This window comes from Malaya genurostris, chromosome 1 (genome assembly GCF_030247185.1).
Source record: "Malaya genurostris strain Urasoe2022 chromosome 1, Malgen_1.1, whole genome shotgun sequence".
Lineage (NCBI taxonomy): Eukaryota > Metazoa > Arthropoda > Insecta > Diptera > Culicidae > Malaya > Malaya genurostris.
This window is the reverse complement of record NC_080570.1, coordinates 120,585,117-120,599,571: the sequence shown is the minus strand read 5'-3', so window position 1 is coordinate 120,599,571 and position 14,455 is coordinate 120,585,117. Positions and strand designations below refer to the sequence as shown.

Below are 14,455 nucleotides of genomic sequence, written 5' to 3'. Positions count from 1 at the left end.
GTTTTCCTCACAAATCAACCACTGTCACAATTTCCTAGTACATGTGTATATTTTTGTGCCGAATACATATTTAAATAAAACCTGACAACTCTGATTCGACGACAAAGAATTTATGAAAATATTTTTAAGGTGTCTGTTAGTTCTTTTTGAAAAATGAGGCGAGTTTAACCCAAGTAACAATCAAGTCTTAATGTATGCTTCATATGTGCATATAGAGCAAATTTTGGGACGATATCTTATATCAATAAACAGTTGACCTTATTGAATACAGCTTACGATGATATTATGAATGTATTTTTCGATTGCATTACAATAAAAACGATATTCTTATATTCTTAAATGATTCCATACCCTTCCATTTCTTTTGAACCCCCAGTGCACACTCTACTCGTCCCCCCGGATGGCCTTATATTTGCCGATTTCACCGGGGAACATTTCGCCAAGTTCTTTCAACAGGTTACTTTTGAATTTTCGATAGGAATCTATCTTTCCTTTGACTTCCTCGTTCTTCGTCAGCGCCTTGTCGATACAATCCTTGGTGTAGAGCTGCGGATTCCGACCTTGGTCGATGTAGTCGAACACCTCCAGCGGTACATTCACGTCCACCTGATTCTTTAGCTTATCGATCTCCTGCAGTCCGGTTACCAAAGATTGTCTACACGGGGGTAAGTGGCGAAAATAGGAATGGCTTGATAGTACTTTAGCGTGAAAAAAAACTTACATTTTCTGATTTAGCACATTCTGACCCTGCGGCTGAAAGTCACTGACGATGATCCGGATCTGGCGAACGTTTTCGATGAACATTTCCAAGTGGTTTTCCAGATTTTCTAGCGGAGAAGTCATAGTTTTTGTTATTTATTTCTTAGCCGAAGTGTACTGAACGCTGTTGTTTTGCTTCACTGACATAAAAAGCCTTTTCGGGAAAAAAGCAGCTGTCATTAAATTTTCAATAGAAGATGTGAGGCGGTATTTGTTTTTGTTTGTAGAATAAGTGCAGAAATCGTGTGGTTTTGCAAGAAAAACTGGTGTTTTTGGGCTAATTTTAATTTGTTTTTCTCCGTATTACGTACGTAAAATTACAGGGTTTTGATATTCACCGCTGTTTAAAATTCTTTTCTATAAATGCATTTTATTTTTTGAATGTAGAGAAACCATTATTATGTTCAAGTTCAATACCAATCTGGTAAGAAGGGGCATTCACACGAGTAGTAAACTCGCGACTACCAGCGAAACAAAACGTTGTCCGGAGATGATTGATCGTTTTATTCGAGTTGATCATGCGGGTGAACTTGGAGCCAATCAAATTTATAAGGGGCAATTAGCCGTGCTGGGTAGGTTTCACTAATCAAAATTCACTAAAGCTATACTAAACCCAATAAGTTATATAGAATAATTTTACATACTGCATTTGTTTACCAAACGTAATGAAATCCAGTTCACCTGATTAGAGGAATTCAATCTATTTTAAGCAATAATCGTAAACTAGCTATACAAATAAACCAATTTCTCTTCGTTAAACACAGGCCACACCAAAATGGGTAGGACTATCGAGCACATGTGGGAGCAAGAGAAAGTCCACAAAGCCGAGTTTGATCGGTTAATGCGTAAACATCGAGCACGCCCGACCGCTCTGCTCCCTCTTTGGAATGTAGCCGGATTCGCACTAGGTGTCGGAAGTGCCCTACTCGGCGAAAAGGCAGCCATGGCTTGTACCGTGGCTGTCGAGTCGGTAATTGTGGAGCACTATAACGATCAGCTGCGTCAGTTAATGGAGAATCCCCAGATCAAGGACCAGGAATTGCTGGAAGTCATCACCCGGTGCCGAGACGAAGAACAGGAGCATCACGATACCGGGCTGGATGAGGGAGCCGAACAGGCGCCTTTCTACAAAGCGCTCACCAACGTGATCCAATTTGGTTGCCGTGCGGCGATAAAAATAGCCGAACGGGTTTGAAAAGGGAAGGACGGGTAGTAAGATGCAGTGGTTGTGTTTAGTTTAATACTGAGAAACTATAAATTTTCGTTTATTTATCACAACAAAATACACATGTAGCTTTATTCTCTTCACGGGTGCATACCGGGAGAGGCATAGGAAATAAAACCAATCAAAAATCAAACCAACAAAAGCGCGGCACGGTTCAAATGCGTGTTTGTGTGCGTTGGTAAACTGCGGACCATTTGTGATCCCATTTTGGGATCATGAACTATCTTTTCGGCAGTCTGGAACTATTGCGTTTTTTCATTTCTCCTGAAAAATAGAAATAAATCCATTTAGAATCGATCGTTACTTTCGTTCGGATAACCTACGTCTATTGCAAAACTTTCCGAACCATCCACCATCGCAGCTGCAGGTGTGGTCCGGCATACAAGTCCCGTGTTTGCAAGGTTTTTTGCAGGTTGATCGCTGGCGTCGTCCTATTTGGCAGTGGTCCCCACTAAGGCCCGGTTTGCAGCGACATTTATTCACCCCTTTGCACTTTCCCTCGTGCAGGCAGGGAATGACACATTTCGCTAGATGAGAACATGGCAAAAGATTAAACTAGAACCAACGAAAGCACGTTCTAGTATACTCACAGAACTCACACCGCAGTCCATAGTAGCCTTTGGTGCACTCGCATTTGTCCTTCTGTATGCATTTTCCTCCGTTGAGACACTTTTCCGAACAGATCCCTGTAAAAATTGAGGAAAAATGTACTTGAAAATTATGCCAGAAATGTGATCATTTTATAAAATCCTATTTCTAGAAATGCAAAACTATTTCTTATGTGCATTTAAACGCTTTAATGTGATTTTAAATTGATGTTAATTTATCCAGATTTTCTTGTCATCTTATTTTCATAACAACCGTCTGTAACATCCCTGGCAAATTTCATAGATTGGCTATTTTTCATCGTAAACAAATCGACTTGTAACTCAATGGTGGGACAAAATGGTAAAAAATATTACGCTTCGGAAAAAATACCATAACATGATTGTTTCGAAATGTAATCACGAAATATTATAACCAATCATAGAGAATAAATTTAATTATATGTAGGTGTTACAAATTAACACACGAAAAAAAAAATACTGAAAATGTAACTTTTCGCCCCAGTCTCCTCTACATTTCGCTAATCATCATAGAATTCACACGTTTTTTTTAGAACGGCCAATAAGCCACCTGTCAACTTCCACTTTCGAAAGAAATTGCAAGCGAGTTATAAAAGATAGAGCATTAAATTTAACACCAGACGAAAGAGAAAAGTAGTGTTAAATTTAATACTCTATCCCGCATAGCGTTTTGGCTACCTGGGCAGCAATGGCCACCAGGCGACTACCAAAATTGATTCAGTGACGGTTGTCAAATCCAATTTGACAAAACAAAGCCTGTATCTAAGTTAGCCGAGCGTTTTCATCTTCTCACCTTCGCTGGAAATGTCAAATATTTCAATGTGGAAAAATCCTGGTGGATACGGTTGTATCGTTTGAGTTATATATCTGGCATCGGTGAGCAGTCGGTCACCAGAATGTCTGCCAGTCATATTTTTCCAGCTGGCAGCGTTTAGTCAGCCATCTGGCAGCCATGCGTATGCGGGATCTTTCATAGCTCGCTTGCAATTTCTTTCGAAAGTGGAAGTTGACAGGTGACTTATTAGCCGTTCTAAAAAAAACGCGTGAATTATACACGGAACCGCAAATCAACCTAATTTTAAGTACATTCCACCCAATTTGGGGGTTTCGGTCAATAAGCTAATTTTAGGTAAAGTTGCTTTAGGTAGTTTTCGTAAGACACGTGCAAAAAATACTCAAAGATGAGTTATATTTACTCTATAGTTGAGTCATATTGACTCAATTTCAGGTTAATACGGTTTACTTAATTTTAGCGTATTGAACGAAACTCTCGCTGTTGGGTGGTTTTGCTCTTTGTATTTTGACAACAATTGAAGGAGCGAATGAAAGGAAGTACTCAAAATTAAGTAAAAAGAAGTCAAATAATAGGTAGTTTTTATTTTCCGTGTACTAATTCACTAACGCACCATTGAACTTTTTGAAATGTAACAAACGTTACAATACATATTTTTATTTTTTGTCGATTTAAAGCTTTTAACTAAAAGCTATTCACCTCTTCAGGGTTGAAAAACTACCTGTCCATAAAATTGAGTGATTCTATCAACGCTTAGATTTTGGCCAAAATTTGTACAGTCGAATACTCGGTAAACTGCAAAATAATCCACAATATTCATTCTGACAGGTAATGCTCTTTGCCAGAGATAGTTTGGGTGCAAAAATACAAAAAAAAACAATTTAATTAATCGGAAAATAATTAATAACTCCATCGGAAGATAAGCTCCACACAGATTTTCTTCCCATGCGCGATTAGACCCCTGGGATTTTTATCGTGAATAATCGTCAAACATCGCAATAATTCATTTTTGATATAACGATACATATCGTTACATTAACATATAATGTCAACAAAATTTTAATTTGATTCAACAAAAATTTGTTTTGAAACAATTAACATTTGTTTGAAACAATCATGCTGCATTTTAAATCAATCGCATTCTGGTTTGAACTTAAGATATCTTGGTTCAAACAAACACTGACTGACTGGAACTACTATACATTTGGTCGAACCTCGATCTGGAAGGATTCATAGTGTGAGGAGTATCGTAGTACTAGCCATGTAATGATCATGTACACTAAGGGTTGGCCTTTCTGTTTCAACAGACTTCGCAGCCGATTCTAAGCGTACATAATCCATTACATTCCACAAAAGGAATTCAGCCATCCAAACGGCAACACTGGCAACCCTGCATAATGCTCTCGAGTGACGGTTATGCTGCCACTGCGTTGACGCATATGTTGCTGTCATTAGATTCTTTATAGGGCCATAAATTGAAGAACATCAATCTAGGTTGATTTTTCGAAAGACCATAGGAGCAAGTTACAGTTTCTCTTTATTTACTTTCTCTTCCATTAATTACCTAGCAGTTTTCACGTTTATCACTCCACTATTCGTATAAAATGATACCCGAAACCTTCAACTTTCAAACAGAATTTTTAAATCCAAGAAAAACTATAATCAATAATCAACAAAAACGACCTCAATATAAAACCACATTAAAGCGTTTAAATGCACATAAGATTTAATCGAAAGGGTGAAACATTGGCACAAACTTATTACGAACTCATAACACACATCGCAGTGTCCAACGTTGTTCTAACCAAGCGTGCACACTAAGATTTAATTCCTTTTACAAGGCAAATTTTTACCGGACGATCAGTTTTACGTAATCTTTCATTACAAATTTTTAAATAGATACACAATTCATACGGTAAATCTGAATAGTCTCCGAGTACGGTAAAACCCATCTGTCCATCCTCCAATAACTGAACCGATTGTCGTGAAACTAACTGTCAAACAGTTATTAAAATTTTTCAGTGTCTTTTTATTAACCAAACGAAAAACATCTTTAAGAGTTCATCGAATGGATTGAGGTACAGGTGATAAAGTTTACGAAACATTAGAACCACTAAAAGCTTTTTGTTTACTTATAGGCAGAAAATATCCTGCCTACACAAATCGTTCGAGGGTAATTTATGGTGGACTCGACGGATTGTGCAGTGCCACAACAGGTTGGAATTTTCTTCATTCGTTTTTGTGAATTTGTGTTGTTTTTTGAGATCCAAAAATCCAGAAACAATGAAAAAAAAACAAACAAAAAATTACCGAACAATCAGTTAGATCAATTTGGTTAACAGTTTACGGTAGTTGTTTGACAGTTCAGCAATTACCGAACGATCGGTTATCAATTTAATTACCGAACTGATTACCGTTCAGCTGTTCAACATTCAGTAAAAAATTGCCGAATTCTGCGAAATTTTCTAAGTGTGTATTGTGCAGTTAGAACTTGCGGACATATTTTTTTTTCCTAATATATCAACGTATGAAAAATAGTCACGGAGAAGAGTATTTTTCTCGAAAATCCGAAAACTCATTGAATTATGGATCTACAATAAATAATATGTTAACTGTTCTTTCCGTTAATTTATATCACTGAGCTTACCGAAGAGTTCGGGTTTGTTAGACAAGTCATCAAAATTATTAAATTGAGGAAAGCTTTATAATCAATTCAATTACCGAACCGAGTACCGAACGTGCAGTTGTTTAAAATTCGGTAAAAATATTTCCGAATTCGATGAAATTTTTTACGTGTGTACAGAATTCGATTACCGACACCTCATGTTTTTTTCGACAAATCGTGAAATCCAGAGATGCCAGGTCGTCTGTAAATTAGCAGATGCAAATTTGTCTGTAAATTTGGAGATTTGCCAGTTAAATTAGCAGATAGCAGTTAAGCTGCACATCGTTTTTCGTCTGCTGCAATAGTATTACCTAGCATCTTAAGTGATATACAGCACGTGGACAACTTGACCCGGGTTGGTGGTTCAATGCATAGGACGCTGGTCTTACAAGCCAGTTGTCGTATATTCGAGCTCCGATTCTTAGTGTCAGTAGGATCCATAGTACTAGCCATGCAATGTTTCTGTACACTAAGAATCGGCTGCGAAGTCTGTTGAAACAGAAAGGCCAAATTCCACAAAAGGAATGTAATGCCAAGACTTTGACTTTGGACAACTTGACAGCTTCCATATATTCGGCATATAAGTAAAAACATTCTTCACTGTCAGACATGGTGACTCCAAATAAACAACCACAATCAAGACTTTTGTTCAAAACGCCACCGAAATGAATGAACCAAATAATTTTTTCCTTCAATAATGGCTGTTTTTACTTAGATTTTTCCATTTCTATCATATTTTCTTCGGGTGACGGAAATCGAACACATTTTTTGAAATGACCAACCAACTAACCAAAAGTTCGGATAAAAGGGACTGATTTGGCTTAAGCAGCTCTCAAAGTTAATCAATAGCATTCTAAGCAGCCCATTTTTTAAGTAATTATCCACACTTGAAAGTTCGCGCGACGCAGCGGAACGAACTTCTAAGCTGCTTCTAGAATACATTGTTCAGCTTCTATGCAGCGAAAAAGTTCACGCGGAACTTGTTCTGTACTTTCAAGTTGCTAAAAGTACCACGTGCACTCTTAAGCAGCGAGAAAGTTCACGCGGAACTTGTTCTGTACTTCGAACTGTCAAAAATTGCCACGTGTTTTCTTAAGCAGCTAGAAAGTTCACGCGGAACTTGATCTGTACTTTCAAGTTCTCAAAAGTTCCGCGTGTACTTTTAAGCAGCAAGAAAGTGGATTTTTTAAGTAATTGCGGAACTTCTGGTTGCTTGGGCAAAAATGATCACTAATAAATCGGTAAAAATGCGTTTGCTGGAACGAATTTGCTTCCTCAACAAGTTGAGAGCTAATGATTTTAGCTTTCCATTGCTATATAAATGTCCCTATAATGTGCACTTAGTCAAAAGTTATAAGCCAAAAATAGGAGGGCACCGGTAACCTAACACCCTCCCCTACAATTTAGAACAGTCAGATCTCGATTATATCGGACTGCCATCTGACAACGACTTTATGCAATACAGTCGGCCAATTCACAAGTTCGCTCGTACCAAAACAATCTTTCGATTAACTATACACAATACGACTACTGCTTTAAAAACAACAATCCTATGATATGTTGTCTTGGAACAGTCAATTATTCAGATTGAAGGAACTAGATTTTCCTGCAGTTTAAAGTTGCAAGTTTCTGTTTATTTCAGATGAAGCAACAATTGGCTACTCATCAAACTCGATCTTTGGTTTGGTCCATACTAGAATAAAGCATGTTAAAACCGGAATGTGGTTTCTTTGAACTGGAGTAGAGTTTGTTGAATCAAATCAGAAATGTTATTGTCTCTATACAAGTAACCGAAATCATTTGAATGAAGTTCCCGATAATTTTATTGCTCATGTAAAGTCAGTATCTACTGTTCATTGGCATAAGGTTTTTTCCCCGCGGCTTGCATTATACATACATTGTTCGAAAATGCATATTGATAAAACTTAATCTGAAGTTTTCCAAAGTCGTACAGTCCGAGGCATCACTACCCAATCAGTTGAATGTTTAGCTCCAAAGAAGTAATTTTTTACGTCTGTTTGTCGGTTCTAGTTGAATAACACTGTGCTAGTTTATTTTAGTAATAAATGCTGTGAACTTACCACCCTCACAGTGTCGGCCTTGGTATCCTGGTGGGCAGGAACAATTTCCCGGTGCGGTGCAGTTCCCTCCGTTCATACACTGCGGATAGCACAGTGCGGTCTGGCAGTACTGGCCCATATAACCCTCCGGACAAACGCATATCTTGTCCTCGTTGCAGACGCCCCTGTTGGCACATTTTCGATCGCACTCGGGATCGGGTCCTTCATCGCGCGCGTGTGTGTGTGTGTGATTGTTCGTGCAATTCGTGTCAGTAAGATTCGTGGTTCATGGTTCGAACAGGGTAAACCAGGATAGGTTTCCGTTGGATGATTGATGAAAAAGTGGGATTTGTGGAAACGGGGACCGGGACAGGAAGTGTCATGGTCGAGTATGACAGAGACTTGAGAATAATTTTCAACCCTTTTTGGTTTTGTTTCGATTTGGTTTTTTTCTTAGTTTAGTTACCATGCGCTCAAGTTTTGCGTTTATAAGGATGAGGGCGGGTGTAGCACAGCATTTCTGCACCGATGGAGTCGAAATACAAGCGTTTCAGCGGTCACGCTAACGACAATAAATTTTGACGATTAGAAATGCTCTGGAGGTTCAAGGTTTCAAGCGATCTACTTCTCAAGAACGAAAAAAAAAAAACGGAGTACACAAGTTTACTAAGCGGCAGTTTGATCAAGCAGTACTACTGGAGAAACGAACGAATCAAGCAAGTAGCAAACCGTTCACAACGGCTGTGATTAACAATGGTAAACTTCACCCGCCAAGCACAACCGGAGCCAGCGGATTATGAAAAAAAAAATATTTATGTGAAGGTTAATTAAAATGCGCAGGCACGTTCCGATAATTGAGAACCCGAAAACGCAAGCACAATTCGGTTGACGAGTGACAGATGAGCAGAGCGGGAGAAGTAGAACGAGCGCAAAATAAACAAACGTACCGCAAGTATCGTTGCTATTCAATGGAATTTGGAATTCAATGTTGCCGATGCCGAAAAAACAGTGCACACGTGAGTCGTCGAATGCGGGAGAGCGGTTCGTTTGTCACTGATGCCGGTGTTCGCTCACGCAAAACCAAAAGAGAAGAAAATAACCACACAAGATAGAAGAGATAGATAGAGAGAGAGAATAAAAGAGAGTTGGAAAAAAGCGATAGTGATAGAGAGAAGATAGGGAGTCAGTAATATTAAGTAAAATAAAAGGCATACACTACCTTGCGAAGATGCTAGAGAAGAAGTTCTATCATACACACCTCTATGTGCACATTCCTTACGTAGCTTGATTCGGAGTGGCGTACCGGGGACCGGTTTGCCCTTGCGACTCTGTATCAGGAGTCCAATGCTGAACACCGCTATGCCCGACACATTGCCAGAACAGGGCAGTGTTACACTGAACTCTGCAAATAACCCATAACAAAATTAGTGCATTTACGCGCGGAACGCGACCGGCCAACGCTTACCCTTGGCATTCTTCGGAACTCGTCCACTGGTTTTGATCGAGATACTTGGAGGCTTCAACACCGATTCGTCCTCGGACATCAGCCGGTCAAAGTTGTAATGGTACTTCTTCGAGCCCGACTTCCAGGTGAAGTTAACGCAGCTGACCTCAGACGGAATAATCGGCAGGTACTGACTGAACATCGGGTCACGAATATGAGGTGAAACTCGGCCATTATCGATGGCGTAGATCTTCATTGCCACACCGCTAAAAATCTTCACCTGTTGTTCATTAATCCACAGCGATAGGTCGTCGTCATACGGATCCTGGTAGCTGTAGTAGTGATCCTGGCGGGTTCGAACGTATCCCACCGTCATCGCCAACATCAGTATTAGCGAGTATATGATTACGCTTCGTAGCAGAACACGTCTCGCCATTCCTACACCGATGGGACGAGGATCTCTGGCGAATGGGAAAACCTGTACGGAAACGGGTAAAGAAGGGGGGAGAAAATTGAAAACGATTATCCGTAACTCATCATGGGCAACATTGTGGCGAAGTTCGCTTCACACCGATTGTGTAACTGTCGAAGGGTCGATAAAAATCGATTTCGCCCGAAGCAACCCGATCGAGAAGAAGTGTCAATTCCATCTCTGAAAAAACGATTTCACATAAATCGTAATCGCCCAGCGGTTGTAACCTTCTCGCTTACGAAGAAATATAAATGGAACCGAACGAAAGCCTTTGCACTTCGTGAGCAGTGTAAACAGACGAGAAGAGAAGAAAGTGGCACATCCGCACCCTCTTATGAATGGACTAAACGCAGGCATCTCGTTAAACCAAACAATCAACAAGCCGACAAACGAACCGAATAATAATAGTAATAATAATGAGCAGCCGCGTGGTAAGTAAGAAGGGTGCCAAGTAAATAATCAAACAAACAAACAAAACAACAACAAAAATAAAACAAGACATGCTGCAAACTCGCGCTCAAGAACCGCAAGCAAAACATTCTACTACAGCGTGAACCTGTTCGCCTGTTACGATCGTTCTTAATATGGAAATTGTGAGTAGGCGAGAGCGAAGTTACCCGCCTGAGTCAGTCGGCTCATTGCAAGCCTTCAAAGCCTTCCATGCTGCATGCCGAAGGTGCAGAGCTGTCCCAATTTGTCAAACTTCAAGCCATACACGAGCATCCGATGTCCGTCCTCCGTCCGAGAGACCTGACTTTAGAATACTTTCATCAATCTTAATTATTCACTTCCTTTTTAATTTTGTTTAACTAATTATATTGGTCAGGCTCGGGACGCTCGGCCGCACCCCTTCACGGCCAAGTCGCGCGTGTACGATCGCTGACCGATCGAGTGCAGGCCGCGCTTGTTAGAGAGTTCGCGTATAGCATGAACGAAAAATGAAGTTAATCCACTTAAGTGTTTAATTATTGGTGCTTCTCTCTCTCTCTCTCTCTCTCTCTCGCTTTATCTTTTGTCGTGCCAGTTTCACGGCGGCAAGAGCCGAAACGAAGACTGCCGGTGACGATGTCATAGTAGTAGTGTTTCATAGGATATTTTGGTCGATTTGGATTCGAGTGTTTGAGCCACACTCCACACTCCCGTTTGAAGTTCCACTCACAGCCGCCTGATGACGCTGCGCTCTCAAACGATTCGCGGTCGAATATTTATTCCGCAGTTCTGTCATCTCGTTAAAACAAAACCTCTTCGCCTCTAAAACCCAGGCAGACTATCATCCGCCAACTGGCAAGAGTCAGATCCGCACAACTATTCAACGTTGGAACGCATCTGTGTCCATCGGAAACCTCCTGAACCCATCCCTGTGCCCATTCATCGCGTTGTTTCATTTTTTTTTGCACATCTTCGTGTCCCATCTTTTTCATGGTCCCTTCCCATTTTCTTCCGCCGGTCGACACTTCTCTTCCAACAGCGGTGCGGCTTGCGTTGCTTGGCTTGCTTTGGGGTTTGACTTTTCCTCCAGCCAGACGTGAAGGCGAATGTTTTCTTTTCAGTTTTACTGGTTAGCTTCTCATTTTGCGCGATTCGTGATCGAAAGATTTTTGCTCCCGCACAGCAAAAATTAAAACGCATCCAATAAATTTTATCCGAACGGACAGGAGGCAGTTGTTCCCTCTCTCTCTCCTAGAAAACGGGGAATCGTTTCGCATTTCAGTGCAGAAACTAAGCAGAGGCTACCACTGCTTGCGTTCGGATCGTCATTAGACGGTAGACAAGTAGACTTTAAAAATATACGCACACTATTAGTTTTGGATGGCTCCGCCTACTAGGTACTCGCTAGCGGCACAGGATCTCACTCAATCGGGACTTCAGAAAGCACAGAGTAACGAATGTTCCCGCGGATGCACCATTTCACTCCGAACCAAATTTGAAATGCAGAAGGATGCACAATGAACCTAACTCGCTGTTACAGAACCGTTCCCGACGACGCAAATTGCAGGACTGACCGATCAATTGAGCAAAGAGGATCACAAACGTTCTTAACTCCATTCAACCAGCGACGACAGAGAGTAAGAGAATAAACAACAAAGAGAGTGAGCGAATAGCTAGTAATAACAGAGAAACCGCATGGATAAATAACAGAAATGGATTGATCAAGTGTGGCAAGTTTCTGGCTTAACGTGGAATCCTTATAGAAAAGAATATTCAGAGTCAGAGAATCAGACTCGTCGTCTACCCGGTTTTTCGTTAGGAACAGCTGACTCTATCATAGTTTTTCATAAATTTAGTACTCATTGTTGAATATATATATATATATATATATATATATATATATATATATATATATATATATATATATATATATATATATATATATATATATATATATATATATATATATATATATATATATATATATATATATATATATATATATATATATATATATATATATATATATATATATATATATATATATATAATAGTACCTGTAATGCTTCTACAGTGCAGTTATAATTTTAGGCTACGAATTAATTAAACAATAATAAGGCAAGATTAAAAGAATTGTATAGAAACGACTGCATATAAATTTCCTGATTTACAATACCGCTCTTCTAGCTACGTGAACGGATCGCCTGTCACGCAAAAAAAATTCTTTGTGAGCTTGAGTGTGAAAAACTTTGTCACCTTTCCTCCTCCAGTTGCTGTATAATGTTTCTGTCCAAGAAGCTTTTTAAGGTCCTCGTTTCATTTTCCTGTACCACACATTCCAACTTCGTCGACATCTTCAGCTGGTTGTTTTAATTTGATACCATTACTTCATTTTCAAGACAATTCGACTAACGAGATTACAACTTAGGCCGTGGACCATCTCGCGAATTATTTTATTATTCAGAAAAAAATTTACAGTCGAGCATTCATTTTCTATCGCGTAGTTAAATTTAACTAAAACTGCAACGGAAGGAACGTTAGTTAATTTCAATACAGAGAACGTAAGAAGAACATCGAGAAAAAAGAACTATTATAATGTATTGAAACTTTGATTGGGGTATTTGCTTTGACTGAAAGTGTAAAAAGAAATAACAGAATAAATTTTCACTAGCGATCTAAAAACAGATTTTTTTTAATTATCGGAAAATAACTATCGAACTATCAAAAATATCTATGCTACAACAATTGTTTTTTTTTTTTTTGTTAACAACGACTCTCACGTTTAACTTAATTCAAGCATTCTATTTTTAGTATGACATGATACCTGTAACCAGAGTTGCTAACATTCCAGGTTTATGTTGAAACCAGATATTTTGTCAGATTTGGTAGATTTCACTAGATTTTCAAAATTTCTGTATATTAAATGCCAGATTTCTCAGCTTTATTTTAATAAACTCGGAAGAAATTATTCAAAATCGTCATATAAGAAAAAAAAACTTATTTGGGTTTATTTTCTACTGGAAATAATTTCAACTAAAGGATCAGAATATCAGAATTTTCATTGCAAGTTTTTTTCAGTGTCGGAAAATAACCATCGATTTGTCAAAAATAACCACGCTCTCGAGCAGAGATGCCAGATATTTTCATAGAAAATCTGTATTCCTTTGTATAAAAAATCTGTATTTATCTGTATTCACTAATGAAATAAAATTTCTGCAATAAAATTATGTTTAAAGATGTTATTCCAAAAGATTTTGTTATAAAATTGCAAATTTAATGAGCATTTTTTTATATCGTAAGTCATTGCCGCACTGACAGGAACATTCAACGATGAAATTTAATAGTTTTTGTTATCAACCACAATTGAATTGTATTTCATATACTTATTTCGTTTGAAAATGTTGACTTGGAATTCAAACATGGAATTCAAAAGCCCAATACGCAACGTCAAGTCAGGTCATACTTCTCAGTCTGACAATAAAGTATCATGATGCCATGACTTCCTTGAACATCAGTTCAAATTGGTTTCAAATTATAATATAAGTGTATTTCAGCGTTCATCATCAAATAGCTGCAAGAAAAATTTCCATTTTAATATGGGAAATCAAACACTAATAGATAGTTCAGACGTAAAAGTTTCATTATTCCTTTCTTACTTTTTGTGGCATCTGCATAAATCTGTATTAAATTTGGGAAATCTGTATAAAATCTGTACTCTGTATTAAATCTGTATGCGCATGTAAAAATCTGTATAATACAGATAAATCTGTATAAATGGCATCTCTGCTCTCGAGCAGGGCTATTTTTGACAACATTGAATTAATCGCTCGAGTGTCAGATTTTAACCAAAAGTTATAATTAACCGCAAAATGGTTAACAGCCTTAGTAATTTATAGTTAACTACAGCTAATCGCTTCTAAAAGGGAGATGTGGATTCACGGTGCAAATACAAGAAAGCTTTGGCATTTGGTAAAGATTATAT

At 38.6% G+C, this 14,455-nt stretch overlaps 3 protein-coding genes across 4 annotated transcripts; 1 reads left to right on the top strand and 2 right to left on the bottom strand.

Annotated features, from left to right (window-relative positions):
- Positions 1 to 258: 258 nt before the first annotated feature.
- On the bottom strand, positions 259 to 895 carry LOC131425647 (mediator of RNA polymerase II transcription subunit 10). The gene is made up of 2 exons (XM_058587701.1): positions 722 to 895; positions 259 to 655 (listed from the first exon to the last, which is right to left on the bottom strand). Exons 1-2 carry the CDS (start codon positions 841 to 843, stop codon positions 385 to 387), a joined length of 393 nt encoding a protein of 130 aa, XP_058443684.1. The 5' UTR covers positions 844 to 895; the 3' UTR covers positions 259 to 384.
- A 57-nt stretch (positions 896 to 952) lies between these two features.
- Positions 953 to 2,302, top strand: LOC131425646 (5-demethoxyubiquinone hydroxylase, mitochondrial). Its single transcript, XM_058587699.1, has 3 exons — positions 953 to 1,066; positions 1,147 to 1,331; positions 1,524 to 2,302. The coding sequence occupies exons 2-3, from the start codon at positions 1,160 to 1,162 to the stop codon at positions 1,952 to 1,954; spliced, it is 603 nt and encodes a 200-aa protein (XP_058443682.1). The 5' UTR covers positions 953 to 1,066; positions 1,147 to 1,159; the 3' UTR covers positions 1,955 to 2,302.
- Positions 1,991 to 12,030, bottom strand: LOC131425645 (protein shifted-like). Of its 2 annotated transcripts, none has more exons than XM_058587697.1 (7): positions 11,840 to 12,030; positions 9,594 to 10,050; positions 9,348 to 9,530; positions 8,150 to 8,350; positions 2,575 to 2,670; positions 2,308 to 2,511; positions 1,991 to 2,248 (listed from the first exon to the last, which is right to left on the bottom strand). In XM_058587697.1, exons 2-7 carry the CDS (start codon positions 10,006 to 10,008, stop codon positions 2,205 to 2,207), a joined length of 1,143 nt encoding a protein of 380 aa, XP_058443680.1. In that variant the 5' UTR covers positions 10,009 to 10,050; positions 11,840 to 12,030; the 3' UTR covers positions 1,991 to 2,204. The 2 variants fall into 2 exon arrangements, with proteins under 2 accessions (XP_058443680.1, XP_058443681.1); XM_058587698.1 differs by having other exon boundaries at positions 9,387 to 9,530.
- Between the last annotated feature and the right edge of the window lie 2,425 nt (positions 12,031 to 14,455).

Coding starts and splice junctions, on each gene's coding strand:
- LOC131425647 (XM_058587701.1), bottom strand. CDS start 843: ATGACTTCTCCGCTAGAAAATCTGGAAAACCACTTGGAAATGTTCATC. Junction 656..721: donor AATGTGCTAAATCAGAAAAT/GTAAGTTTTTTT, acceptor ACCCCCGTGTAG/ACAATCTTTGGTAACCGGAC.
- LOC131425645 (XM_058587697.1), bottom strand. CDS start 10,008: ATGGCGAGACGTGTTCTGCTACGAAGCGTAATCATATACTCGCTAATA. Junction 8,351..9,347: donor TTCTCTAGCATCTTCGCAAG/GTAGTGTATGCC, acceptor CGCGCGATGAAG/GACCCGATCCCGAGTGCGAT. Junction 2,671..8,149: donor AGGCCGACACTGTGAGGGTG/GTAAGTTCACAG, acceptor CAATTTTTACAG/GGATCTGTTCGGAAAAGTGT.
- LOC131425646 (XM_058587699.1), top strand. CDS start 1,160: ATGTTCAAGTTCAATACCAATCTGGTAAGAAGGGGCATTCACACGAGT. Junction 1,332..1,523: donor GGGGCAATTAGCCGTGCTGG/GTAGGTTTCACT, acceptor CGTTAAACACAG/GCCACACCAAAATGGGTAGG.